The sequence below is a fragment of the Cavia porcellus genome, unplaced genomic scaffold, assembly GCF_034190915.1.
Source record: "Cavia porcellus strain 051 isolate PalLab524CR breed Dunkin Hartley unplaced genomic scaffold, mCavPor4.1 scaffold_20, whole genome shotgun sequence".
NCBI lineage: Eukaryota > Metazoa > Chordata > Mammalia > Rodentia > Caviidae > Cavia > Cavia porcellus.
The window spans coordinates 66051053-66078956 of NW_026947503.1; the positions used below are offsets into that span (position 1 = coordinate 66051053).

At 55.2% G+C, this 27904-nt stretch overlaps 1 protein-coding gene across 9 annotated transcripts in view; it reads left to right on the plus strand.

Moving 5' to 3' along the window:
• Window positions 1–6913, plus strand: part of Mtcl1 (microtubule crosslinking factor 1) — an 84873-nt gene extending 77960 nt beyond the window's left edge. For 6 of the 9 annotated variants that reach the window (XM_023562696.2, XM_023562698.2, XM_023562694.2 and 3 more), the window contains 3 exons: window positions 210–241; window positions 1200–2697; window positions 5850–6913. In XM_023562696.2, coding sequence (XP_023418464.2) covers window positions 210–241; window positions 1200–2697; window positions 5850–6044 — 1725 coding nt within the window. In that variant the 3' untranslated portion in view covers window positions 6045–6913. Of the gene's footprint in view, window positions 1–209; window positions 242–1199; window positions 2698–3904; window positions 3962–5849 lie in introns of all 9 variants that reach the window. The other 3 variants (XM_023562699.2, XM_013146686.3, XM_023562701.2) reach the window with 1 other exon arrangement.
• The last annotated feature ends 20991 nt before the right edge of the window (window positions 6914–27904 follow it).

The following is a 27904-nucleotide window of genomic DNA, read 5'->3' on the forward strand; positions in this document are numbered from 1 at the left end:
TACCTCTCCTGCGGCTCCCCCAGGCCTTGGGAGTGCCAGCCCCTCCTCTCACCTGGGCTTTTATTGTCCCTCAGAGGACTCAGGCAGTGACACTCCTGACTCAGCAGCCTCTGCACAATTTAAATGGCTTCTGCCCACAGAGCAGAGCAAACACCAGGCCTCCAGGAGGCCAGAGCAACCGACTTCAGACCAACTTACTTCTCTTACAGGAAGAAGAAAACCACAAGAGGAGTCTGCAGAGGTGAGTGAGGCTGACCAGACTCAGGTCCCTTCTGAGATGCCCTCACTCAGGCTTGCAGTTCCCTGGCCCGTGGTGTGCGTTATGTAGTGGCCTTACCACCATCATCTGTGAACTTGTTCTCTCTGAGGATTGGAGCCAAGAGGCCACAGCTCCAGTGCACTGACGTTCTGCGCGCCATTGTGGTTGCATTGAACGTGCAATAGGGTGCTGTGCTCGGTGGTCTTTGCACAGTCCGAGGAAGACTGGTGGAAATCTGGGGAAGTCCCTTGGCAGAGGAGGCGTGGCTTCCCCAGGGGCATTGACCGAACTTTCCATGCCTGTGACCCCTGAAGAAAGCACAGGGTGCTGACCTGGTGGGCACCAGTCACCTGCAGGTCCCTGTGTCAGTGCAGCTCCCCAGCTGGCCACTATCGGTGGGGCGAGCGGTTCCTCTGTTGTGGCCTCTCGTTCCCTTGCCCACCCGTGTCACCTTGCTGTCCTCGAGCAGGGCAGGCCCGGGCCCCACAGCCAGCTTGTGCCTCTCAAGAGCCCCGGCCCCTGGGTGGGTGGCTCAGTGGCTCTGTGCCTTAGTTTCCTTATCTGTGAACAGGGAGACGGGTTTGTCTGCAGCGTATGTGTGCTTGCTGCTCCCCCTCTGGTTTGTCTGGTCTGCATAGTGGCCTTTGGTGACTGCTGCCCAGGCCAGCGGGGCCATAGCTGTCCCTCCCCTCCCCTCCCCCGCTAGCTCCCTGGTGCCTGTCTAAAGGGACACCAAGTACCTAGTATGGCTCCGGGCATGGGGATCATGGCAGGGGGACCCTACTCCTCGTGTGTCCATGGTCTGACTTGTCTGAGGCTGTGGGGACAGTCCCGGGGCCTTGAGCAGCTGACAGTGGTCCCAACAGTCGAGGCAGAGGGATGCGTCCCCCACTGCACGGGGCATCTGCTGGGTGTTCACAATCTCTGCTCCCCTCCCCAGGGTGGTGTCTGTGTCCTCCATGTCTGAGTTCCAGCGCCTGATGGACGTCTCCCCCTTCCTGCCGGAGAAGGGCCTGCCACCAGCCAGCAGCAAAGACGATGTCACCCCGCCCCTGTCCCCCGACGACCTGAAGTACATCGAGGAGTTCAATAGCCAGAGCTGGGACCCCTGGGCAGACAGGACCAAGGGTGGGTGGGCAGGGCAGGAGGCCCCAGCAGAGCCTCCCCCCACCTCCTCCTGGTACCTGACCACAAGTGTCACCATGACAACAGACACCGTGACCAGCCCGGAGCACTGCCAGAAGCAGGCGCTGCGTAGCCACGTCCTGGCTGAGCCATCAGGGGTGCGTGTGCTGCACAGCCCGCCTGCTGTCCGCAGGGCAGACAGCATGAGGCCCACAGCGGGTGGCCAGGCCCGGGGCCGGCTGGATCCTGAAGGCCCATTGCCCTCCAGCAGAGCCAGAAGAAGCCTGGGAGAGGCCAAGGAACCCCCTGCACTGGGCAGGCGGCCCTGCACCCCCTCCCGACACCCCCGAGACTACACGGAGGGTCCCCTGTGCCCACTCGACCTCCCCCTCTGCACCCCACTGGGGTTCACCACCCCACTGCACAGCCTGGACGTGTCCAAAAACATGAGTGACGACACCAAGGTGGCAGCCTTCTCCGTCCGGCGCACCCTGTGCTCTTGTCCCACCCGGCCCCATGTCAGGGATATGGCCTGCCAGACGAACGAGTCCCGCTCCACCGGGACGCAGACTGTGCAGTCCATCAGCGTGGGCCTGCAGACCGAAGCCCTGCGTGCCAGCGGTGTCACCAGCAGCCCCCACAGGTGTCTTACGCCAAAGGCGGGGGGTGGTGCCACTCCAGTGTCGTCCCCATCCCGGAGCCTTAGGAGCAGGCAGGTGGCCCCTGCCATTGAGAAGGTGCAAGCCAAGTTCGAGCGCACCTGCTGCTCCCCGAAGTATGGGTCCCCCAAGCTGCAGAGGAAGCCCCTCCCCAAAGCTGACCAGCCAGCCAGCAGGACCTCGGTGGGGGGCGGCCAGAAAGGGTTCAGCGAGTCAGCCTGGGCCCGCTCCACCACCACGCGGGAGAGCCCTGTGCACCCCACCATCACTGATGGCCTCTCCAGCCTCTTCACCATCATCGATCACAGCCCAGCCCTGCAGGACCCCTTTGGGAAGGGCACGCGGGCTGGGAGCCGCTCTCAGGCCGCCCCAGAGCTGGGCCCTGGCCAGGAAACAGGCCCTGGCTCCCAGGGCAGGTCACCCAGCCCCCTGGGCACGGGCAGAGAAGATGGAGGAGAGGGCACGCCTGTAAGGCAGGACCTGTCCGCACCCCCTGGCTACACACTGGCTGAGAGCGTAGCCCGGATTCTCAACAGGAAGCTGCTGGAGCATGCCTTAAAGGAGGACAGGAGGCAGGCCCCCCACGGCCCCACAAGCCTCATCAGCGACAGTGTCATGGGAGACACAGCTCCAGCTGAACCGGGGACCATGGAGGTAAGGCATGCAGAGCTTTCTGCGCCCATCCCAGCCTGCCCCTGCACTCAGCTGCCCCCAGGGCCCGGATGTGGGTTTCGGGGAGCACTGTCTGCAGGGCTCTGTTTCAGGAGCGGGGGAGGGCAGCATTCCTGGAGGACAGAGTAAGCAACAACCCTGAACCCGAGTCACTTCTAAAGTTCAGTGTCATCATACAGTTCTCAGAATGCTGCTTGGGGCTGGCTGCAAGAGGTCCTGTGTGCTGAACTTTGCTCAGGGCCAGGTCTCTGTGGGACCTGGTGTGTGTGTAAGTGCGGGGGTTCCTGCCCACCGCAGGTCTCCGCGTGTAGGGCCAAGGTGCTGGACAATGCTCAGCCCCAGCACACCCCACATCTGTAGCCTCTCCAAGTCACTGTCATGGCAGTCCTCTGGCCCAAAGGCCACAGATGTACCCAGTGCAAATCCTGAGTCAGCCAGGGACCTGGTGACGGTCCCCTTGATGACAGCTCAGTCCACCCTTCTCTGTTGACCCGTGGTCCCTTGTAGCCTGTGGGTGCCTCATTCCTGCAGAGCTCAGTTCCTATTTCCCTGCTGCGAGTGAGCAGAGGGGACAAACAGCAAGTATGACGCAGCAGAGACTGTGGCGGGGCCACATCACCACTCACACGCTCCAGTGGTCACGTGTGTGATGAGGCCCATGAGCCTGGCTTGTGGATGATGACAGGAAGGTGCGTGTCCTACATCACTACACCTGTGTTTCCTTCGAGGGAGAAGGGATCATCCTCTTGGTCCTTCCAGGAGTGTGTCCCCCAGAAAGCAGAGTTTAGAATCCAAAACAGGTCAGGCACCAGCACTGCCTGCTGCTGCACAGGCCTGGGGCTTGGCGTCATGGGGACGCTCTCTGAGGATAGGCGCTGGGGGCGAGGGTGCCCAGGTGGGACCCTTTTGTCCTCAGGAGCCCACAGGTAACTGCACAGATCTGAACACAAACGGGACCAGGAGCAGGGTGCCAGGTGAGGGGCCCATACACCTGGCGCTGGCCCCATCCCTCCAGGGCTTGCAGCTCCTGCAGCTGCAGACCCTCAGCAGTGACCAGGGAATCTGAAGGCCAGTGCTCTCCTGGTGGCTGTCCTTGAGGCCACACCCCACCCCTGGCTCAAGACTCTGACTGTCCTGCTGTTGAAAAAATTCCAACTGCTTGCTTTTCTCTTCTCGGTCTATCGTCCAGAACCCACCTGTCTTACTAACTGCCCCGTGGGGACTCTAGCCCTGCCCGCCTCACGCTGTAAGTGCCTCTGCCCGCACCCTGGTGCCCGGACTGTCCTGTGTGTATCTCACACCATTGTCATCACTGGGGGTCCACTCCACGCTCATCCCAGGCCTGCCAGCACCCATCTGTGCCACTCAGGGTGGCTGTTCAGTGAGGGTTCTAGGGTGACAAGAGGCACCCGGGGTGCTTTCCGAGGAGGAGGAGGCAGCTAGGCAGGGGCGGCTCAGGCCAGGAGTTCGGGTCCATCCAGCCCCAGAGTCCCAGCCGCCCACCTGCTGGCCACACTGCAGCCACAGACACATGTTGCTGCTTACTGGAACAAGACGTGACTGTGATGTGAGGTCTGCTCGTTGTTTCAGTCACGCCAGAAAGAGTAACCCCAAGAATAGCTGCTCCTTTCCAGTGAGACTGGAAGTGACAGTGCGGGGCGTGATGGCTCTGAGCAAGTGAGCGGCAGGGCTTCCTGTGGAGCCCGATGAGGCCGGGAGGGCGGACAGTGGGGGCCTTGGATGCGGGTGGGGTCACCCTACCTTCGTCCTCAGGCTTGGCGCCAGGCCCAAAGGGCAGCTGGAAGTCAGGGTTAAGGGCGTGGCCCCAGGGAAGGGCAATGGCTCTGCACCCCAGGATGCCAGCCCTTCTTCCTGCCCAGGTTGGCACTGGCTTGTACATGGCAGGTGTGGGTAGGTACTGTTGAGGAGGAGGTAGGTGTGTCTTGGAATGTCCCACAGCGGCAGGCAGCACACAGCACACACCTGTGTGCACCCCATGCAACATACCCAGCAGTCACTGTGCTGGTCACAGCAGAGCACAGTGGTGGCTGATGTCCCAAACCAGTGTCCCACACTGTGAGCCATGGTGGTGAGGCAAGGACAGCCGTGGCTTTGCTTGTGACTCAGTGGCACTGGGGCGAGGAGAGATGTGGCCTGGGAGTCATCGTTCCTTCAACCTGGGTGCTGCCCCCTGAGGCCCTGTGCAGATGCCCAGTGACATCCACAAAGGAACAGAGAACTGAAATACCACCCCGCTTCCCTTCCCATCCCCATCCATGTCCCCTGCCCTAGGCCTGTGCCATCTCCCCATGAGGCTCCATCCTTCTGGCTCCTCCCCTTCCCTCTGGTGCCCCAGACCATTTGCGGCATCCCATCCCCGGTACCCTCAGACCCAGTTCTGTGCTGGGCCTCTCCGTCTGGTGTCCCCTCCACCCCATCAGCTCTGGGGTGACCCCCACTCGTCTATGGGCCACAGCCTTCTGCATTTGTGTGTGTCGCCAGCTTCTGAGCATGTATGTTCTTGTCTCCTAACACACGAGCTCAGGACAGGTAGCTGAGTGTTCTGCAAAACAAGACAGGCCTTGAGAGTGGGCCCCCTGGTGGCTCACGCAATGACCAGTCTCGGAAAGTTAGGGTTCCCTGGACACAAGTGACAGTGACTCCAGCTACAGCTCTTGACCACACACTGCCCTGAAGACAGTAAGCCCACGGGGCTGCAGTCTCCCCACAGTGCTCTGCTAGCCGTGAGGGTCTGCTTAGCTGCTACCAGTAGCAGAGCTGGCTTTGGGGTGAACTGGTTGCTGGCCCTGGTGCTTGGTGGCCCCGGTAGACCCCAGTAGCTCTGGAGGAGAGCGGCTCTGCATAGCCAGTGGGGCCAGGGTGGGGCTGGCAGGGTGGCAGTGGTGCCTGTCTCTGAGGAGACCCATCCCCCACTGGCCACCGTCCAGCTCAGCTTGCTGTCTGCTCATGTGTCACCCATCACCCGTGCTGTGCTCCTGCTTGGTCATTTTACCTTGTTCTCCATGAGCGTGACACTCGCCCACGTTCCCATGTGCCTCGGTGGCCCGTGGTCCCTCCCTTCTGTCGTGGTGTCACAGACAGCCGCTAACAGCTCTCTCCCTTCTCGGCCCAAGGAACTGCCTTGTTCCGCACTCGCCCCGTCCCTAGAGCCCTGCTTCTCCAGGCCTGAGAGACCAGCCAACCGTCGCCTGCCATCCCGGTGGGCTCCTCCCATCCCCACTGCCTCAGGGTCTCGGTCACCCGGGCCCCCTGCATCCCTGGAGGAGCACGGTGAGGAGGACACCCCTGAGGAGAAGCCACACCTGTGATGCCAGCCTGCACGGACCATGGAGCCACGCGCCGCACCGTCGTCCAGGCCCCGGAGGAGAGAGGGTGTTTCCCAGGGTCCAAGGACACTTCCACAACACCTGGCTGGGAGTGTCCTGCCCGTGACACCAAGATGTTTCTAGAATGGAACAGTAAATGTGCCTGTAATAACTAACTTCTTTTCATAGCTCAGAAAACTATTTTTGTCTCCATCTTTTTTACACACAGTGTATTAAACAAAACGAACAGGTAAATAAGGTTATAAACAGATTCCAAATGGAAAAGCTTTCAAGTGTACCTTGGAAGGGGTCTGTCCCCTGCTCCCACCCGGAGGCCTCTGTTACACCCCGCCCATCCCTTCGGGTCGGGCTTCTGTCCACGCTGGATGTAGAGTGTTTTTATGTTAACTTTATTTTGTCTGCGTTGAATTTTTTAAAATGCTTTGGACTGTCTGCTTCAGTGATCTTTTCGTGGTGAAGGCCGGATTCAACAGCCTCTCCGAGGCGGGGGAGGCGGGTTCCAGTTCAGGGAGGGACAGAGGCCTGATTCAGTTCCAAACCTGTGGTGCAGCCCGCACCCCACGCCTGGCCTGCGTCCAGCTGCATGAAACCCCGCTGTCCCCCACTTGCCCACTCCTGCTGTCTGTCTGGCCCCCTGTGATCATCCTGAAGTCCTCGTGGTGTTCCATTATGGTTGGTCCCTTGCAATGATGCGACTACAGCAATCTTTTTAAATTATTGTTCACAGATTACCCTGCAATGTGCGCATCCCCGAAGAACTGTGTGTAGGGGAACACTGCAGGGAGGCGTGAGGGGGTCTCGGGGTCAGCCTTGGGCCGCGAGAAGTGGAATAAAGCCTTTACCAGGTGGTAGTGTGGCCCCATGTGTGTCTCACTTCCCATGGCCTCTCCAACCCTCTGGGCTCCAGACGGGTTCCATCCCCCAGCTGGGCAGGAAGGGACGAGTGGTGGTGTTATGGGGAGGAGCTAGTCACAACACACTCAGGACAGCACTGCATTGCCATCTGCCTGGCCCCGAGAGGCCCTGGGACAGAGAGCGGCTTTGTTCCCGCAGCAAGTATCAGGCTAAGGAGGGACAGGCTGCTGCAGGGACACTGGTCACAGGTCCCAGGCAGCCACTGCCTGTGCCCTGGGAGTGAGGCCGGGCCCTTAACTGAGAAGAGGCTGCTGCTGCCACCCCACCCGTGGATACCAGTGGTGGTAGGCTTTCTGGGGGTTTCTCTAACCCTCATTCCCTGCTCTTTGTTTAGTTTTGAGACAAAGTCATCAGAGTCACTGAGTTACCCACATAGCCAGAACCTGCGATCCTCCTGCTTCAGCCTCCCAGAGTGCTGCCTTTGCAGGCGTGCCCCACTGCCCCTGGCAAGGAGTAGGGTTTACCAAGACGCCTGCTGCTGAGGAGGTGGAGAGCCAGCTTGGCCCGCCCCAGCTGCACTGTTTCACTGACCCCACTCTTCCCTCCTCACCTGAGTGAGCCCACGCATGGGGCCAGGTCCAGCCCGGCCTCACCCCAGTTGCTCCTTTCAGTGAAAGTTTTTAAAGCTCAGGCGTGAGGGCAGGGGGAGCAGGGACCCTGTTGGAGCTGTAAGACAATGAATCCCCGGGGCCTCAGGGTGCTGCTCTTCACATGGTCATACAGAGTCACCAGGAGACACGGCGTCCACTGCAGGTGCAAAGAAGAAAGGAGACCCAGCCAGGTGTTTGCACACCAGTGCTCAGAGCCATCTCGTTCAAAATGGCCAGAAAGGGGAGACAGCCACGCTCACCCCCAGGTGAGGTGGCCCACACACACAGTGGAGTATTACTGGGCCTGGGAGAGGAGGGAAAGCACGGGTGTCGTAGCGGTGCATGTACTACCATGTGGCACGTGGGTAGTGAGACAGACTGGAAGTGGGGTGCGGTTGGCAGGGCCACAGGCAGGGCGGTGCTGCTCCGTGTGCAGTGGGCACGGAGCTCCGGTTCCGGGTGAAGGAAAGTCCTGGGGGGCGGGGGGCGCCCAGTGGTGTGAACACTCCAGTGCCGCCCGGCTGGATGCCTGGAAATGGCTCCAGCAGCAAATGCTGTGCAGATCTGACCACGGGGAAAGCTTTTTGGTGTAAACCCTCACTTGACCCCACCGCGCAGGATGCAGCACAGGCAGGCAGCGAGTCCAGTTTGAGGGGCCAGTGGAGTTCAACCGTGCAGCACATGCTCCGGGTGCTGGCAGCCCCGGGTCTGACCCCAGGGCTGTGGCAGATGTGAAGAGAATGGGTTTTGCACTCCTTTGTGCCCAGGCATGGCGGTCGGCTGGAGGGAGGTCGTTGGCCCTCATGCTTGAGAGCCTCAGACTGTGCAGCTGGAGTCCCCACTGCATTCCATGCTCAGACCAGCACCCGGGGTGGTGGTGCGGCCCTGTGTGCCCCATGATTTCGGGGATGTCCTCTCCGGGAGCCCACAGAAGCCAGCAGAGCCTGAAGGAAATCTCCCACTGGGCTTGTGCCAGTCACAGTGACCAGGCCCTGCAGAGGGAGTCGGACCAGTCATTAGAGCAGAGGGGAAGCAGACACTTGGAGGCCAGCAAGGGGGCAGGTCACTGCAGGACACCCCCAAACTATCTCCTCTTCGGGGCTCAGGATTACTCCACAATTGTTCCCAGGAGTTTTTTGCTGTTTTTTCAAGGTGAATGCTTTAACTCCTATGCTATCGTTGGTCATTTCATAAAGATCAGCACTTGCTCTTTTAATATGGAGGAGTGGAACCAGGGATTGAACCCACGGCCCTCAAACTGAGCTACATCCACAGCTTTGTTAAATTTTTTATTTCAAGACAAGGTCTCCCCAAGTTGCCCAGGTGGTGCTTGAGCTTGCAGTCCTCCTGCCTCGGTCTCCCACAGTGCTGGGATTACAGGCGTGTGCCGATGTATCCAGTTGATTTTTACATTAATAAGGAAACAACTGAGGCCCCTGGGGGTGGGATCAACAAGGCTGCATGGCACAATCTGAGACGAGGAGGCACTGACTCTTCCTTCCAGGAGCTTGAGAGAAGCAGCCAGTACCAGGACAAACCTTTCTGACTTCTGGCAGGTTAGCAAACCTGCCCAGGACTCCGGGAATCCTCTCAAAGCTTCAGCACCGACAGCGATCCCAGGGTGAACTCATCTCTCAGCAGAGGCTTCAGCCTTGTTAGCAGCCCTGCCCACTGTGGTCACCTCAGATACCGTTTAAAATCCCTTAACAGAGACTGAGTTAATGAGGCTCCATCGGGGACACCTGAAACAGCTCCTGTAGTTCTGAATCCTAGGATTCTGGAGTGGGAAGAAGCAGTCATCTAAAATGGATTACATGGTTTTGTCACCCAGTTAGGGGAGTTCACCCCAGATAACCCCAATAAAATCAGCCATTCATGCAGCAGGGCACAGGAGTGTCTGGCCATGAGCTCCTCGAGTGCTGGTGCTCGCCAGGTGGACTGATACATGCAACACCGTTTAGGTGTCCAGAGGCTGTCAGAAGCGCCTGAGCTCAGCACATGTCCACCTGCCTGGGTCAGTGCCTACCCAGGTCCTCCCTGGCACGAGTGTGCGGTGTGCAGAGTAGAAATAAAGAGCATGCTCACCTGTAGGGGAGCACAGAGGTTTAGGGCTGGGTAAGCCCTGAGTGTGGTCCTGCGACAAGGCCCGCTAAACACTATGACAGCAGGGACACGGGAGGTCCTGGTGCAGCACGTGAGTGCCATCCAGCTGTCTGCTGATACACAGGGCACCGTTCCAGCCTGCAGGACGTAGGAAGAGGGTGCACAGCGTGGAGAGAGTTTTGGGCTGTTCTGGAGGAAAGGAAGTGGGGAGAAGACATCACCCAAAGCAGGCAGTGGGAGGTGCCCGGTGTGCACCTGTGGGGCTCCCAAGAAGATTCAAAATTACCCGACCTTTTTGGCCATTGGGCCCGTCTTTTTATCAAATGTGACTGACACCGTGCTCATCTTGGTTACAAAGATAAGTGGGGAGAAGCCCACGCATGCTGATACTGCAGCCTGCCTTCCACATCGGCAACGCAGCGCTGCGCCTTAGTGAGGTGACCTCAAAATCTAAAATATAAACATGGCGGGGGGGGTGGGAGTTTGGCTCAGCAACATAAGTGCTGTCTGGCAAGTGTAGCTCGTGAGTTCAATCCCCGGTACCAAAACAAGGTAAAACACAAAACATGCGGGTACGCAGTTCAGTGCAAAGGCCCTGGGTTCAGTCCCCGGTACCACCAAAGGAAAAGTGGACCTTCTGTGACTGTGTGGAAAGCGTCACCTGTCACCTAGTTCATAAAAGATGCCCCCCCACATCTTTGTTGGCTGAGTCTGCCTCCAGACAGGCATTTCTGTGGGCAAAGCCACTCTTCCTCTTGGCCACCGAAGGGCCCGCATCACCATGACCTTGTTCAAGGCCCCTGACACCAATGAGGTCGCTCCCAGCCCGTAACTGGCTACAGCAAAAGCTCACACACCCAGACAGGCACCTCTTCCCCAGGAACACCATGTCCTTGAAAGTCAAGTCCACATTAAACTGAATTCCTGGGTTCTCTAAAGCTCTTGTCTAAATTTACCCTGACCCACTTAGGGTCATGTCGGGACACTGCACTCAGGACACAGGAGCCCTGGAAGGTTCAGTGGCCAGGGGCCACATTCACCTGCCACCCCAGGTCAGGGTGGGCAGCTGAAGTGGTCCAACAGCCACAGCCACAGCGAGGCTGCTGTGGACGTCCAGGTGCAGCATCCTCGCAGGAGGTGCTAGGACAGGGAAGCCCCTCCTTGCCTAGCAACCCTACCAGTGTCACTCCGGAGCATCCAGAGAGATGTAAGCACAGAACCCTGGGCTTCCACACAGGTGAGATGGGCTCTGACTCAGCTCCAGACAGTCAGGGAAATGCATGGATGGGGAAGTGCGTCAGAAGGCTCCACCTCTGCCTCCACCTCGGCACCCGGCACCCAGTGTCCCTCTCCCCTAGGCGGGAGCCCGGCATGCTGCAGCAGGGCAGTGGTGACCCCAGCAGGCCGCTGGGCCCTGGCCAAGGGAGGCCCAGTTCTGCTGACAGCTTCCACTGGCCTCACCCTGTGCTTCACAGGAGTTGGAGGTCAAGGGTTCTGCCCACCCCTGGGGCCTGAATATGTGAAGTTGGGTTCCCCAGGCACGTGGTGTACAGGACCCCACAAAGCAGAGGATGTGGTCCTATAGCTTCATCGTGCTCTGAGAAAAGTCCATGGGCCCTTGTGGGTGCTGGTTGGATCCAATATTAACTTCAAGCCTCCTCTCATTCTTTTTTTGGTGGGGGAGGAGTGTGTTAAAAGAAGAAATATGTAAAAAAGAAAAGTCCTGTCGTTTTTGGCAGCAGGGAGGAACCCAAAAATCCTGCACCACCTCACTTATGCACGGAAGAGGGAATCAGATGGCTATTAGCAGGGCTGGGGGAAGAGTTGGGAGGCTGTGGGTCAAAGGGTGATTGTGAGCCAGGAGGACTCGGTGCAGGGTGCACATTGTGTGTGCAGTCTGGTGATTTTAGTTAAGAAGGTGTTGTGTGACATGAAATCATTGAGGCAGTAGATTTTAAAAGTTCTCACCACATGAAAACAAGCCATGGTAAGTAAGAGCCAGTTAATTAGTCCATGTAGCCATTCCACTGTGTGTGTGTGTGTGTGTGTGTGTGTGTGTGAGAGAGAAAGAGAGAGAGAGAGAGAGAGAGAGAGAGAGGGAGAGATGTACAACATAATCATTTTTTTTACTTGCCAATTATAAATTTAAAGTGGATGAAATACAAGGAATATGGCCCAAGCCGAGTACCCTCAGAGACTTGGCACCCATCACGAACACACACAGGGCACCATCGTGCTGGCTACGGTTTGGGAGGGACTGATGGCTTCTGGAGGGAAAGGGACAGCCTCGTACCTGCCCTGTGGCGACCTACTGGCTGAGTGTGTGCACACAGGTCTGGTCGCTGGAGTGCACCCCCACCCCAGGCTCCCCTGAAGGAGTCTGCATGAAACCCCGAGCAGACCCTGAGCTATTTCAGTCTCTGGAAGAGCTGTCAGAAGCCCCCTCTCCTCCACCTCTGAGGAGCCCACCTCCACCCCAGCCTCAGGTTATTAGCTGGACCTGGTAGGACCACATTTATAATTAATGAAAAGCCCAAGCACAGGACCACGCACCAGGACTCTCTGCCTCACCGCGGCAGGGCATGTGCCTTAGGCATGGGAGGTACTATGATGGGGAGCCTCATAGAGCAAAGCTGGAGCACTGGGGACACCCCTTACCAGCGTACTGGTGAGAGCAAAGACAGGCATGCTTTGTCCTCTCAGGTGTGACCGGGTAAGCTCCATGGGGCGTGAGGGTGCAGACTTCACAACCAGGTCCTGGGCACAGACAGTGCTCCGTCCTACACACAAGTCCTCCCTGAGCCCTGTGCAGTGGTCCCTGTCACTCAGCCCTCTGCAGACGCTTGAGCTCTGTGCTTGGTGTACAGAGTGGCACCCAAGACACCAGGCTCCTGACCTCAAAGCAGACTTCTGTGTCACCAGCCTGTCCTCTGCTGCAGGGCTGACTCTTACCAGGATTCCTCATGGTGCATTGGAGGTAACTCCTCATGGTGCCTTGGAGGTAACACACACACACACACACACACACACACACACACACACACACACGCATGCAGCTACAGACGCACTGGTACCAGCCAGAGTGCTGCACCATGGGGCAGCAGGGTAGGGACAGAGCCAGGGTGGTCCCCAGTGTGATAACATTTGTCAGGTCACATGGTTCTCTTCCATTAGATGAGCTTTTGTCAAAACCAGGGACCCACAGGAATAAACACCCAGGAGGTACACGTCATCCCTGTTCTCCTCATGCAACTCCAATATCCATTTTTCTATTAACTGTGGGAATGAAACTGTCAGGAGATAGTGATGACAGTCAAGCAACAAACAGGCAGGGCTGGGTTCGGGTGCACTTACATCCCAGTTGTGGGGGCTTTGGTAGCCCTAGGCGTCTGTCCCACCCGCTGACCACGTGAGAAAGGATGCTAGATGCTTCTGCCTGAACCCCTGGCTTTAAAAACAAATCCCTAGCTTACTTCTCAATCTTATGCATTTCCCCTGTCAATCTAGTCAGCCCTCCTTGCCTCCTCCCATGTTGGTCAGCTTCCTCATTGCTGGGATGCACTACCTGGCACCCACAATTTAAAGAAGAGATTCCCTCGGCTCGTGGTTTCGGGGAACTCAGCCCATGCTTAACTGACTCCAAGAGGAACATCGAGGCGGAAGAGCACACAGCAAAGCTTCTTAGTGCACAGCGACTGGGAAGCAGAGTAGGGGACAGCAGCAGAAAGGAAGGGGCAGGGACCAAACAGACTCCAAGACCGCACCCCGTGCTTGCTCAGACACACAGAACAGTGTTTTACTGACCCGCTGGGCATTCCTTTATCAGTGAGGCTGAGAATCAGAGTTGATGGTCACCGCTCACCTCGTCCCTCCCCCTTCTCTCAGTTCTCTGGTCCACAGGGGGCTCTTGCTGTGATGCCCCAGAGAAAGAAGTGTGGAAGAGGAAGGCTGTATGAACCACAGGAAAACCAGAGCTGCCCGTGAGAAGCTCTTTTCTGGAGCACCCAGCGTGATGAAGGATGCAGGCCACCCCTGGGTACCAGCAGGCCCCCTGCTTTGATGTCCCACAGGGGTGATGGAACCTCAAAACCTGTGCTGCCCCTCGGGCCCAGCCATGTCACCAAGGGAGTCTCTCGAGCAGCTGGAGAGAAACCACTTCCTCCCCGCTGTGTGCACCTCAGGCAGGAGCGGTGGTTTGCACCCCGCTGGTCTATCTCCCAGGCCGGCTCCTCAGGGCTCTGGTGCCAGCCTGTCATTAGGTGCCATCTACCGGGAGCACAAATGCCACCATGACCCCACTACCCTTCGCCTTCCAGTGCCAGCTGTTGCTAAGTCACCAGCAAAACTGGCATTCCGGAGGGGGACCTTGTTCTACACCAGTGACAAAACACACACAAGGGTCCCCGTGCAGGTGTTGTTTCTTGGGGTGTCAGCTGGCTTCATCCCCTCAGGAGGGCTCGCCCCTCCCTCTGGCCTTCTGCAGCCAGCGAGGCTCGAGGCTCTCTTCTCGGAGCCTGTCTACCTTGGCTGAGGAGCTCAGCACTGTGGCCAGCGGGGGGGGGGGGGGGGGACAGGGGAGGGGCCCACGCTGGTGGGGTCACCTTGAGATGTATAGCTCCTTGAATAAAGAAGGAAACAAGACAGAGAGGCGATGAGAGACAGGGCTGAGCACGGCGGAGGCTGAAGTGTAAACACCATGGGAAAGGAGATTCAGTGCAGTGGTGGCTGTCAGTGTTAGGGTTGAGACTGGCTGTGTGTCAAACACGGCTGGGGTTCATTTCTCTCTCTCAGAAATGCAAGTGACGCAGGGCTTTCGTGGGGACACAAGAGCAAAGGAGCCCAGGGCCCTGCTCTACAGTAGCACTGTTTCCCTCAACACAAGAGCTTTGTAACTCGTGCTCCAAAATGACTGGAGTGTAGACTGGTGCAACCACTGTGGAAATCAGTGTGGAGATTGCTCAAAAAACTAGGACTGGGAGTCCCATTTGACCCAGCTACTCATATACCATAGCAATATATGTGCACCCCTGTTTAGAGCAGCACAATTTGTAATGGCTCAATCTTAGAAACAACCTAAATGCCTGCAGACTAAGGAATGGCTAAAAAAGATGTATTGCAAAGAAGCAAAGAATGGACTGTCCTTGCACTGACCACTTGCACTTTAAAACCTCCTTGGACTGGAAATTGCCACATCACCACAGCTCCCTGGAAGGGGCCTGGAAAACACAGGCTTCCTTCTCAGCAACTTTGTGCTCTTTGATGGCAGCTGAGGACTTCCTGGCAGCATCTGTAAACAACCTGAGGGAAATTCGAAGTTTACGATCTCAGGGATGGAACTCTTTCGGATAACTCAGCAACTCCAAGAGCAAGTGTCAGGAAGGCTGTGAAGTTAAGGTCATTTCTGGGCACAGAGGCCCATGACTGGAGTCCTAGCTACTGGGGAGGCTGAGACAGGAAGATGCCTTGAGTTCAGCCTCAGTACCATAGTGAGAATTATTTTTAAAAAGAAAAAAGTGACACTTGACTGACACACAGAAGGCAATGGCCCAAGGCTGGTGTACCAGACCTATTGCCAAAGACAGAAAACAAAGCTTTAGGAGTCCACTGAGGGTCAGGGTCAAGGGAGGCCTAGACCCTCACTGCTGGGTGGGCCCTGGACTCATGGACCCCGGCTGAGGGCCACTGTGCAGGGTTTTGGCCAAAGAAACCAGGCCCCTCCCTTGCTGTCACCCCTTTGATTTCCTGCAGCACAGAGCAGTTGCACACATGACACACGTGCTGTGTGTGAGTCTCAGACCCTTGCCAGGTGACAAATCTGTTGTCTGGGTGTCCGGAGGTTGCGAAACTCCAGTCCGTAGTCTGGTCCTGATGCTGGAAAGCAGATGCAGCCTGAAGGGAAGCAGCTTCGCGTGCAGGATGCCAGGTCCGGCCAGGGCTGGGGCGGTTGCTTCCGAGGTGCCCCTCACACCACTGGGGATCCGGGCCAGGAGGGTCAGACCTGGATGCTGCAGGACCCAGGGCCCTGGGCGCTGCAGGCCCCAGAGCGGGCTTCCTCCTGCCCAGCCTCTCCCAGGCTCTGCCGTGGGCTCCGCACGGCTCTCACCAGCTCAGGGTTGGTGGGAGGGATCAGGTAGGAGCAGTCTGTCCTGCAGAACCCAGGTCAGAATCCAGAAATGGCCTCTCGTGGATCAGAACACAGCAGTCATCGAGGTCCAGGCTTAACGAGGCTGACTCTGGGATTTGAGAGGCACCTTTCCTATCTGCTTGTCTGCCGGCCGCTGCTATCCCTCTTTGTCCTTGCGGACACCACCCCAGGCCCCAGGGGATGCCTGAGACTGCAGACACCACCCAGCCCTGGATGTGCAACATCGTGGGGACCCATGATGGAGTGTAATTATGAATTAGCTGGTCATTCTTTATGACTGAGTAGTACTCCATCGTATTAAAAAATGCAACCCATCTTTTTTAGCCATTCCTTAGTCTGCAGGCATTTAGGTTGTTTCTAAGATTGAGCCATTACAAATTGTGCTGCTCTAAACAGGAGTGCACATATATTGCTATGGTATGATGTTTTGAATTATTCTGGAAAGATACCCTGAAGGGGAGTAGCTGGGTCAAATGGGACTCCCAGTCCTAGTTTTTTGAGAAATCACACGATTTCCACAGTGATTGCCCCAGTCTACACTCCCACCAACAGTGGAGAAGGGTTCCTTTTCCCCACAGCCCTGCTGGCATTTGTAATTGGTTGATTTCCTGATGACAGCCATTCTTTCCGGGGGTAAGGTGGAATCTCAGTGTGGCAACTTGTCTCAAAAACAAAGAAAGACAAACAGATTTTATGGTGGGTTGTCCCGAGGTGCAGCAAATGCAGCACCCCGGTGCTGGCTGTTTTTTGCTGGGAAGACCTCCACCACCCCATCAGCTCGTTGCTTCCTCGCTTCCTTGAAGAACCAGCCTCGTGTCCCAAACCATCCGAGCCTTGCACACATGCTATCTCTCCTTAGCCACTGAAACTACGCATACACATCACGCCTGGCACACGAGTCCTCTGGAGCCGCAGCGTCACAGCTAAGCCACACATGCATGACTTTGTTCCTGTTTTCACCTGGTGACCTTGCCCGCCCCCCACCCCCCACCCCTCCACGAGCTGCCAGATAGAAAGTGTTCAAGCTTCACACCTCAGGTCAGGCTTTGCTCCGCAGGCCCGGGCTGAGCTCAGATCTGGGGGAGGAGGGGAGGGGCAAGCAAAGCAAGAGGCAAGAGCCCGAACACGCCCCACGCGCTTCCCAAGGGAAAGGATGTCTCCTCTGGAACAGATGCCTCCTTGTTCCTTGGTTCAGGCAGAAACCACTCGCTCTGTGGAAATCAGTGAGCCAGTGTTGCAGGGCAAGTGATCCCTTTCCCGGCAGCCGCTAGTACCATGTCCAGGGCAGACTCGCACAGAAGCTGACATCATTCACGATTTAGACAGTCAATGCAGCAATCAAAGTGTCACTGGGCTAGAGGGATGGATGAATAATTTAGCTGGCTGAAAGTTAACATTTAGAAAAGATGAGACTTGCAAATTCCAGGAGATGATGACTGCCTGGAATCAAGTGGCCTGCTCCCTTCAATTAAAAACCAAAATGACCATGGTGTCTGTATGTTGACCTCCCAGACAGCCTGATTTTTTTTTTTTAAGACAAGTTTAAGCTTGTAGTGATCCTCCTGCCTCGGCCTCCCAAGTGCTGGGATGACAGGTGTGCACCACCATGCTGGGTTCCGTAGCCAGACTTTTGGCAGATATGAAGGGTGGCGACCAGACAGTGGCCAGCTCCCTGGGCAGGGGATACAGGGCCACATCGTGTGATCTCAGTTCACCTGCTACTCACTGGGGTGACCTGGGAGCTGGGGGTGGTGAGTTTCCCAAGCCACTGTCACCATCTCACACCCAAGGATGTGGGGATGGTGAGAGACATGGAGACTGCATCCCCGGAGTGTGTGCCAGAGCTGCTGCCGGGACAGTTAACCTGGAAGGCCACTGCCTGGGCCTGCGTGGTATGGGGAGTCATCTGGCGGAAAACCCAGGTAACTGGCTTGCGTCCCTCAGAGGTCTGAGGCTCTGAGGCAGCTCCAGGAGCAGGCAGGAAACGGAGTGCAGGGCTAGGGCCCTGTGAGAACAGCTTTGCTCCCTCCTCCCACTGCAATGTAGCCGGGCCCCTCTGCCTGGGGGCGCTCACCTCCCCTGCCGCCTGGATACCGGGGCTCTGCCCAACCTCAGTGCAGCGTTCCCTGCAAGCATTGCCACCTTCTACTGCCCAGCCGGACTCAAGCCCTAGCTGCTGCCCACGCCACGACAGGCACTGGTGTCTCCTCTTTCCTCCTTTCCGTGCGCAGAGTGGCCGGCAACCCTGTCACCCTGGGTCTGTGGGGATGAAGGCGGCAGAGCCCTGCTCCCTTGGCAGGAAAGCAACTTCTGTGGGAGCAGCAGGAAAGAAACAGACACCGAGGAAGCCCCGGGGCACCTGCGCTTGGCAGAGAGGTGCGGCCAGGGCCCAAAGTCCTGGGCACTGGGACCCTGCGAGCAGGGTCCCAGGAGCGGGCACTGCTCCCAGGCACCTGGGGCACCCAGCTGATTTGTCTTCGGCAGGTGTGCTTGCCCAAAAGATGGATAGGAAAAGGCAGCTCAATGGCAACAAACTCTACAAAGTTTTCGTTAGTCCACAGTTTACACGGTCACCTTCCTCGCGGGAGCTGGTGCTGGTGGGAGGGTCTTTACTGTTTTCATAGCCCTTCCCCGCTCCTTCCCCTCCAGCCCTTGGTCCCCTTCCCTTTTGCAAAATATCTGTCTTTTATTTCCTGGAATCTGTCTTGTGTCTTGCTCTTTATTTACACTTTGGATTTTTCAGTAAGAGAAACTGTGATATTTCCATCTGCGTGTCTCATTTTTCACTTAACATCATGGACTTGAGGTGCAGCCTTTTCCCTACAAATGCCTCAAGTGTGTCCTTCCTTATGGCAGACTAGCACTTCACTGTCCATAAGCACCACATTTCCTTTATCCGTTCGTCTGCTGATGCACACTCGGGCCCCTTCCAAGGTTAGGCTGTCATGAGCTGTGCTGCTGTATGCGTGGGTGTGTCCTGCAGTGTGGGTCGTTGTACTGTGATGCCCGAAACTCTGGGAAGATACCTAGAAAGTGAGTGCCTGGGCCGAGGGGCTTCCTAGTTGTAGATTTTGAGGACTGTCCACACTGGTCTGCACTGCCACCAACATTGCAGAAGGGCCCCTTTTACCCCATGGCCTCCCCAGCACTTGTCACCATTTGATTTCCTGAAGGTAGTCATTCTGCTTGGGGTCAGATGGGCTCTCGGTGCTGTTTTAATTTGTGTTTCTCTAATGGCCAGAGATGTTGGACATATTTTCATGAACTTCCGCGAAGTGTCTGTTCCTTTCACTTGCCCATTTCTGACTTGGTCTTTTATTTTGAGGATCTTAATATTTTAATAAATTCCTAAATGTGGCCAAAGTAGCTGAAAACCCAGGATAAAGGATGGAGCATCTGTCCACACACACTAGCTCTTTTCAGGCGGCCTCCAAGGGGTGCTCAGGAGAAGCTTGGAGTGGACACCAGGCAGGGAAGGACAGGGACAGCAGAGAAGTCTCAGGCCCCAAAGCCTGAAGCCGATGGCCAGCAGTGCAGAGGACAAGAGGCACCACGTGGAGGCCTGGAAGAGGTAGAGGAGGAATCATCGGGAAGGCCCTGGGACAGCACAGGCCTCCAAAGGGCCCTGGCAACAGGAGCCAAGTCAGAGGGGACACAGTCCACGTACCCGAGAGAAGCCAGAAAGAAACCCAGCAGAGGGAGGTGAGCGTCCACTTCCAGGTCACGTCGGGGTCATCTCTGGGCCCCTCTGCTTCCTACACTGGTGGTTCTAGCTGCCTCGCCTCTGGGATCATCCCCTGGGTTCCTCAGCCTCAGGAGGCTGCGGGTTCCATGTGGGTCTCACCCTGGTGCAGAGGGGCCTCCAACGTGACGCTGTGGTGCGTTCTCCTCTCATGGGTGTGACCTTACCTGCCTGCCGCTGCTGCTCAGATGTTCTCCAGGTGTTTGGGGCTGCAGGCTGAGTGATGAACTTCATTCCTGTTGTGTAGTCTTGGCCAGAGCAAAAAGGTCATTCGATGTGTCAAAGCAAGGCAACAAAAAGGAAACCCTGACCTGGGGCTTAGCTCAGCCCCATCGGCGCCCGCCTGGCACCAGGTTATGAGTCTGGACCCCTGTACCAGGAAAAGTAAAATAAAAAAGGAAAGCCTTTTAACAGTGTAGCTTTCTCAATGAACCTCAGTACCTACCTTACGTAATACAGAAAATGCTACTCAGGGTGGGGCTTAAACTGAAACATAACCCAAACATAAATGTAATAAAGCTTTTAAGGAAAACGCATGTTTATGACTCCAGTGTAGGGAAATGTTATTAAAACAAGAAATTGGAAAGATCCATAAAAGAAAAACATAAATAGACTCTGTCAAAAGCTGTTGTTCAGCAAGCATCTGTTAAAAAATAGGCAAGCCACAGACCTAGAGAAACATTTACAAAACTAAAGACTCAGATGAATTTAAAAAAACTCCTGTAGCTGAATACACCAGTGGTAAGGGGGTATACAACTATGGCATAGTTGTGCAATATAATATTTCTTGGTTAAAAAAGAAGAAATTACGGATCAAATGTGAATGAATCTCAAAGATATGCTAAGTGGAAGCCAAACAAAAAAATATATATTGTGTAATGCAGTATAATTATATTTATTTGAAATTCTAGAATAAGCCAAATGAATACATGAAAAGAGAAATATCCAACAAAAACAATTAAAGAAAGTTACAATAGGAAGAAAAATCATAATAGTGGTACACCTTAGAAAGGCTCAGAGGTAGCTGAGTACCAGGAATTACCTGGGCAAGGCCCAAAGGGGAATTCTTGGGATTAAAGTAATATTCCATGCTCTGGTTGAAGTTTGGATCATAATCTTAAAGATCTGAGTAGTGCATGGATTATAAAATTTATTTCAAAAGAAAAATTAAAGGCATCAGAAATCTTAAATGGATCAATGGATGGGTGGAAGGATGGATAAATAGACAATCATGTGATAAACTGGGATACTAAAATATTAATAGTAAAGTCTAGGTGGTGGGTATGTTAGTATTCATCATGAGATTCCTTCAGCTTTTTATAACATAAATAGATAGGAAATTATTCTTGAACAAGGAAGGCAAGATGCTCCCCTCAGGGGACCAGAGGAGCAGGGCAGAAATGCAAGCTTATGGGTTAAGACAGAACCATGTGCTCATCTTGTGGGGGAAGTTAGGGGCACAGACGTCTTCACTCAGATCTCAGCACAACCTGAGTGCTCCCTGCTCCCATCCCCAGGCCAGGGAATCAGCAATAAGCACCCATCATTTATGGGATTTTCATTGTGCTAGTTCTTGAATAGGACAATTCTCAAAATTCCAGCTGCTGAAGCCCTCCAGCAAACTCATTTTCCAGGTGAATCAGAGAACTGGTGTCACTCACCGTAGGTCCTATCCCCTAAACTGGGGAGCCACAGCCTGACCTCTCAGATGGGAAGTGACTCGCCCACCCGCGGTCCATCTTCCCTGTGCCCCAAAGGGAAGACAGGAACCTGTGTACTGCGACTGACCTTTCAGCCTAAGGCAGGGCTGTGTAATGAGTCACCAAGACGCCTGAGCATTTTAAATGGCTTCCGATGGGGCCGGATAACAATGTCCAGGAGAGGACAATGAGGACAGAGGTTCCACAAGCAGGAACTGTGCGCTCCCTTTTCAGCTACAACTCCACACAGTCCAGGAGAGCACAGGCACTCTGTAAAGACAGGATGAATGGAAGGATGAATGACGTAGAGAAATAGGAAGCCAGGCTGCGCGTGGTGGTGCACACCTGTCTTCCCAGAACTCAGGAGGCTGAGGCAGGAGGATCGCTGTGAGTCTGAGGCCAGCCTGGGCTACAAAGTAAGTTCAAGGCCAGCCTGAACTGCACAGTGAAACCCTGTGTCAAAAAGGCAAGGAAAAGGAAACCAGCAATACACATTTGCAAGCAGGAGTGTCACTACATGACTAGGAATTCTACGTCCATCTTTCTCCTTCAACTGTATTTCTGAGATTCCTGGAAGGGTTTTAGCATCATTCTTATTATCATTACCATTACTACTTTGCTGATGCTGGAAGTATTCTTTGCATATTCTTGTGTGTGCTGGAAAACCTAAAGTTCTGAAGTCTCGGGTCTTGGCCTCTGGACTACCTTCAGAGGTGGTTCAGGACCAAATACAAGAAAGTGGAGAAGGGAGAAACAGCGAAGATTCCAATGGCAATGGTTAGAAAAACCTCTCCTTGGCTCAGAAGAGGGCGGGGGCAACAAGAGGCCAGTTCTGGGAGTCCAGTGATGGCAGGTTGGCCTGCCCAGTTCTAGGGCTGACTCTTTCGGGGTGCCCAGTCTGTCCTGATGGACAGATCATGGGAATGGGAAAGTGAGTCTTCCCTGGGGATGGACTCAGAGTGCCCCTTCCCTTCCACATTCTTCTTTGGGGTTCCTGGCCTGGTCTGGAGCTGGGCTCCAGAAGTGGATTTAGCAGAGGCCTCTGGGCTGTGGGTGCCCTTCTCAGCACCAGACCCCCCAGTGGGCTCTGGGTTACTCCCGCCCCACCTGTGGGGGACTGAGGGCTTCCCACTGACTCCTGAGCTTTACCATGTCCACCCACGTCCTGCAGATGCTGAACTAAGACCTGGATTCAAGGATCTCCCAGCTGCTACAGCTGCACAAGGAGGAGCGAGAGGAGGCAGGAGAGATACCCAGGGCAGGTGGTCCCCACCTGTCTTGGTTACTGTTCTCTCGCTGCTGGGCAAAATACCTGACTCCCAAAATAGAGGAAGGAAAGATTTCTTTAGCTCACAGTTGGTGGATGTTTCGGTCCATACTCAGCTGGCTCCAAGGCAGGGTGGCCTGGCACTGGGGCAGCACTTCCAGGCAGCAGCCAGAGCAAAAGAGGGGAAAACAAGTTCTTCTCCTCCCTTGTGTTGTACACAGGCTACCACCCCACCCCAGGATGGGTGTAGCCCTCACAAAAAATCTCTGTGCCCTCCTCTTGCACAGGATGAGGATATTTATAAAGAACTCTGGCTCCCTGCTGAGTGTTTGGGTTAAATGTCTGAACTTCTCAAGTTGACACAATGTAACAACCATAATACCACATCAGCCTGGTCACCTACAGCAGTGCTGGGATTCTGTGTCCCTGGGTACCTGCCTTGGAAGCCTCTGCCAGGGCTGCCAGTTGACTGGACTTGGCCTGTCTGGTGTTGCTGTGTGGGTTCCTGGCTCCTTTCCTAACCACCAGGATTTCCCCGAGATCCAGTGTAGGATTTGTGGGTGGGAAGAACGAGACCACCTCCTGAGCAGTCCCCGAGTCTGGGTGGCACAGACGTTACCCATCCCGGCTCCTCCCTTAAGTTCCTTGCACACTGGGAATGACCCACACCTCCTTCCATGCTGCTGTCCCCGTCACTCATCAGGAACGGGGTGCAGTATCACCAATGGAGCTGAGCCCTGGGATGGAGGAGAAGGAAGGTGACCTCAGAGTGACACCAAATCGTAGTTCTCTTGTCTCTTGCTTCATCGTAGTTGACAAAGCCAGGATCATGGTGCTGGTCAAATGGAGAATTCACAGCATTAAAACAAAGTAGCTGTGGGCTGGAGATTTAGCTCAGCGGCATAAGCGCCTGCCTTGCAAGCACACAGTCGTGAGTTTGATCCCCGGTACTGATTTAAAAAAAAAAAAAAGGCCAAAGAGATAAAAATAAAAACAAAGTAGATGTAAAAAAAATCTAGCCAGGTGTCAGAATGCACACCTATAATCACAGAACTGGGGAGGCTTGAGACTAGGGCCACCGTGAGTTCGAGGCCAGCCTTGGGCTTCACAGTGAGTTCAAGGGCAGTCTGAGCCGCATAGCAGGATCCATCTCCATAAATAAATGTAGAATTATCTTGACAAAGTCAAGCAAAGAATATGAAGAGCTAGCATAAAACGGAAGCCTGGAAAAGATCGAAATCCCATAAGCATTTTGAAGGCACTCAGTGATAGCTGGCGAGCCTTCCGCTCCTAATGCTGGGGGACCATGAATTATTCAGAGGCAGCAACCTTGGCTTCCACCACTGCAGCACAAGGGCATCGATCCCGCAGTCACCGAAGAGCCCTGCTTGAAAGGTGCCAGTGTGAAATTCGAGTGCGAGGGCACTTCTATCTCAGGCCGTCTACCCGCTCCATCCCTGAGAGCCCGCCAGCCCACCCTTCCGAGGCCTCCACACTGACTGGTTTTCCAGCAGGTCCCTCAGCAGCCTGCAGACCCCATCCTCACCTGCTCCTGCCGGTGCGAATCAATTCAGAGGTCCCGGCCTGTACACAGCCCCACGTTCATTTTCAGGCCGGAGCTTTGTGAGCCTGGGTGTGTATAAGAATCCTCCTGGAATCTTGTTAACATGCAGCTGTCCCCCACGGGTCCGGCCTGCTGGGGGTCCTGCCCTTCTAACTTGCTCCTGGGTGATGCCAATGCCCTCGGTGCATGGATTAATCTTGGATAGCAAAGAGAGGGTGAGGAAGACATGGCCCCACCTCCTGGCTTTCCCACCCGAGTCTGACCCTGCTCATTGCCCTCCACTGCCTCAGATAAACCACACTTGCCGCTTGCCTTCTGATCCCCATTACTCCCACTGTTCTCATCTCCCAAGCAAGCTGAGTTCCACGGTGCCCTTCATCCTGGAGTCTACCTGGAGTCTTCCACCCAGCTCTTTCTGTCTGGCTTGTGCGCTGTCTCCTCTGGGAACCCTAATGAGTCCTTCCAGCTGCAGCTCATCTTCCTTCCCAGGCCTCTGACTTAACTGCCCTGGTGCCATCAGACGTGGTCACTGTCTGTCCTGAGCAGGGCTTTGGGGCCACGTCTGTACCATGAATGCTCCAGGCACTCCCTTTGGGCAGGTTATGGTCAGACCTGTGCTTGTGGCTTAGAGACACTTGTCACAGTGCTGCAAGACCCCAGCGACCAAAACCCACAGACAAGTCCTTTCTGTGCAGGGGTCCTCTGCAGGGCTTATACACAGCCGCAGGCAGACTTTTAAAGTAATCTCTGTGTGATGACGTTTACCACAGTGCAGTTGCTAGGTGAACAGCTGGTGCTGTACTGTTTGGGAAAGGGATGAGGCAAATGTCTGCCAGTGTTTAGTCCAGGTGCAGTTTCTCTCCCAAATATTTTCTGTCTGCATCTGTTGCATCCATGGATGCAAAGCCCATGGATATGGGGAGCCAACTGCAACAGGCACTTGAAAGTGTGTGTGTGAATTGTGTGGCCTCTAACTGAAATCCGTTAAGTGCATAGATTTCATTTTCTTGTTTGTCTGTGGCACTGGAGACTGAGCTCAGAGCCTTTGCACTGAGCTACCTTCCTGGCCTTTTTATCTTTTGCTAAATTGCCCTAACTAGGCTTGAATTTATGACCCTCCTGCTTCAGCCTCCCAGAGTGCTGGTATAGCCAGTGTGCACCGAGATGCCTGTTTAGATTGGAAGTACTCTGTTCACTGGGTTTTGCACCCAGGCAACCCCACCCAGTCAAGGTAGCAAACACTGACTCAGAACTCTCTCCTCACGCCAACCTACCTCCCCACCCCACACCCCAGCCGATAGTAACAGCTCTGGTTGCTGCTGCCGCAGATGGACACAGGCCGTCCTGCTGCCTGGCTTCTTCCGCTCAGTGTCCCTGACACCACATGCTGGAGACAGCTCCTTACAGGCTGGCCTTAAACTTATCATGGACATTCAGACAGGTTTGAAACTCCCAGCAATCCTCCTGCCTCAGCCTTCAGAGTGCTGGGATTATAGTCATGAAGCACCATGCCCAGGTGGAGATGGCTCCTTAAAGGGTTCACTGATGGTGGACGGAAGCCCCAGGTGGCTGTGATCACTCTGAATTGGGGACTTGGGGACTTGCCTGAGTCCAGTGGTCTGGAATCCTGAGTCCAGGGTCTTTTGACCCAGTTAAGGCAGAATCAAGACTGCACTATATATTTCTTGCAGAGCCAAAGCGCTGTTGTCTGGGGTGGCTTCAGCCAAGCCTGGGCTTTGGCTGAAAGGAGACGGCAGATGGTGAAGTGACCATGCTGAGACTCAGAAGACCAGAGCGCGTAGCAGGGGATGAGTTCTGGGAATGGCCACAGTCTGGAAATTTCCACTGGCCCCATCATGATTCCAAGAGATGCTTCTGCTCGGGGTGGATCTGGACACTGGTGGTCACTGTCAGCTCATCCTGGAGCTGGCTGACCTTTGTGTAGCCCATGCTGTCACCCTAAGCACAATGTCCTGCCTTGAGGCTTGGACTCTCAGAGAGGCAGGGGGACCTCAGCTGCTTTTGCAGCTTTGGAGAAATCACAGGGTGGACACAGAGAAGACAGACTGAGAAAAAGGAGGCAGACCAGCTCCAACAGCATCGGGCCAGCCCTGTGGGGTCCTTATGCCTACTGCACCCTGAGAATTCTCACCTGACCTCCACTGCTTTCCCCCTACCAGGCCACCTCTCCGAAAGGTGCCCCGGGTGACAGCAAACAGACCCACACTGTCAGAGTCATCTCCCCACTTGGGGACAGAGTGGCAAGGCCCCACAGGCTGGACAAATCCTAAATTTCTGCTGCAGAAAGGGGGACCTGGGCTTCAGCCTCCAGGTATTGGTCTGTGGTCGAGCTGTTGGGAGCCCGCCATCCCTGTTCCCTGCTCCAGATCCTCATCTTCACCTGGAGAGAACAAGGGGCGGCCATGTGTACGTGGGGGAGGGTACCATCCTGAGTGCTCCCTGGGGACTTGTGTCACCCATGGGGTGCTGGGAAGCCACCGGCCCTCTCCTGCTCCCAGGAGCCTCAGCCTAGCAGGCGCCACAGGCCCAGAGTTAAGTATGCCGCTCCTGCTGGCTCAGCGCTGTGGTCTCCTCTCTGTCTGTCTCCTGGCAGGCTCCCGTCTGACCTCAGGTGTCCAGTAAAGTGCTCAGAGCTGGCCACAAAGCCCTGGAGGGACCCGGAAGAGGTGGTGCTGGGGCTGTCAGAACCAAACACCCCAGAGGAGCAGCAGAAACACTTTTCTTCACAGCTCCAGAGGCACTCCCTGAAGGTGGCAGAAAGCTGCCTCTATCTTTATTTTGTCTCCCTTGTCACCTCCCTGTGTCCTCAAATCTTCTTCCCAGCCAGTCTCTGGCTAAACTCCTCTGCCCTGAGGACACCAGTCACATTGAATTTCTCTTATACAGACAACCTGCCTTCTAACTCAGGGACCTCTGACAGATAAATGGAGCCACGTTCTGAGGCTTAGGGTGCGGGCAGGACCCCAATATCTAAATTTTTGGTGGAACACAATTTGGCTCATAGTACCTATCCAAAAATATTTCCCACTCCCAGGTAGCTATATATTTGAATTCCTAGCAAAGATCCTCTGAGCTACAGTTTTGTTAAAGCACAGATGTTTAATACGAGGGAAGACAGAAGGAGTGCTCACCTGTGCCTGTGGCAGCCATTCAGCTTGCGGCTTTGGGAACAAGAGGGACAGACAATGCAAAAGCACGGAGCTTTACCTACTTCAGAACTGGGCTGACACTTGAGTGAAGAGCATTGTTTTTAAAAGGGAATTTTGGAATTAAGCCAAGCAGGACTCACGAGCTGCTGTGATTTGGGTCTGTCTAAGTTGCTCCCCTGGCTCTGTGCTGGACACTGGGCCCTGCTGTGCTAATGCTGGGCTGCAGGAAGTGGTCAGAGATGGGCAGGTGGGAGGGGAGTGGGTCACTGGAGCACTGGTCTTGGGAGGAATTAATGCTATTCTTGGGGGACCCCATTAGTTCCTACAGGGGCAGGTTGTCATAAGCAAGCTGGTGCCTCTGGAATCTCTCTTCCTCTTGTACCTGACCCCTCCAGGGGCCATTGGCCATGTTGGGCTGTGGCGAGAGGACCTCATCAGAATGAGCAAATTCTAGCTCCATGTTTTTGGTGAGTTAAATAAACCTATTTTCTATTTATTATCCTCCAGTATTCTGTAATAGCAACACACAGCAGACTACTACACCAGTCACCAGTTGTGTGCCTCTGGACAGGTTTCTTGAGCTACGCGGATCTCTGTCTCCATCCAGCACAGATGGGAGGTTTCAGTGCCTCCCTTCCAGGTGTGG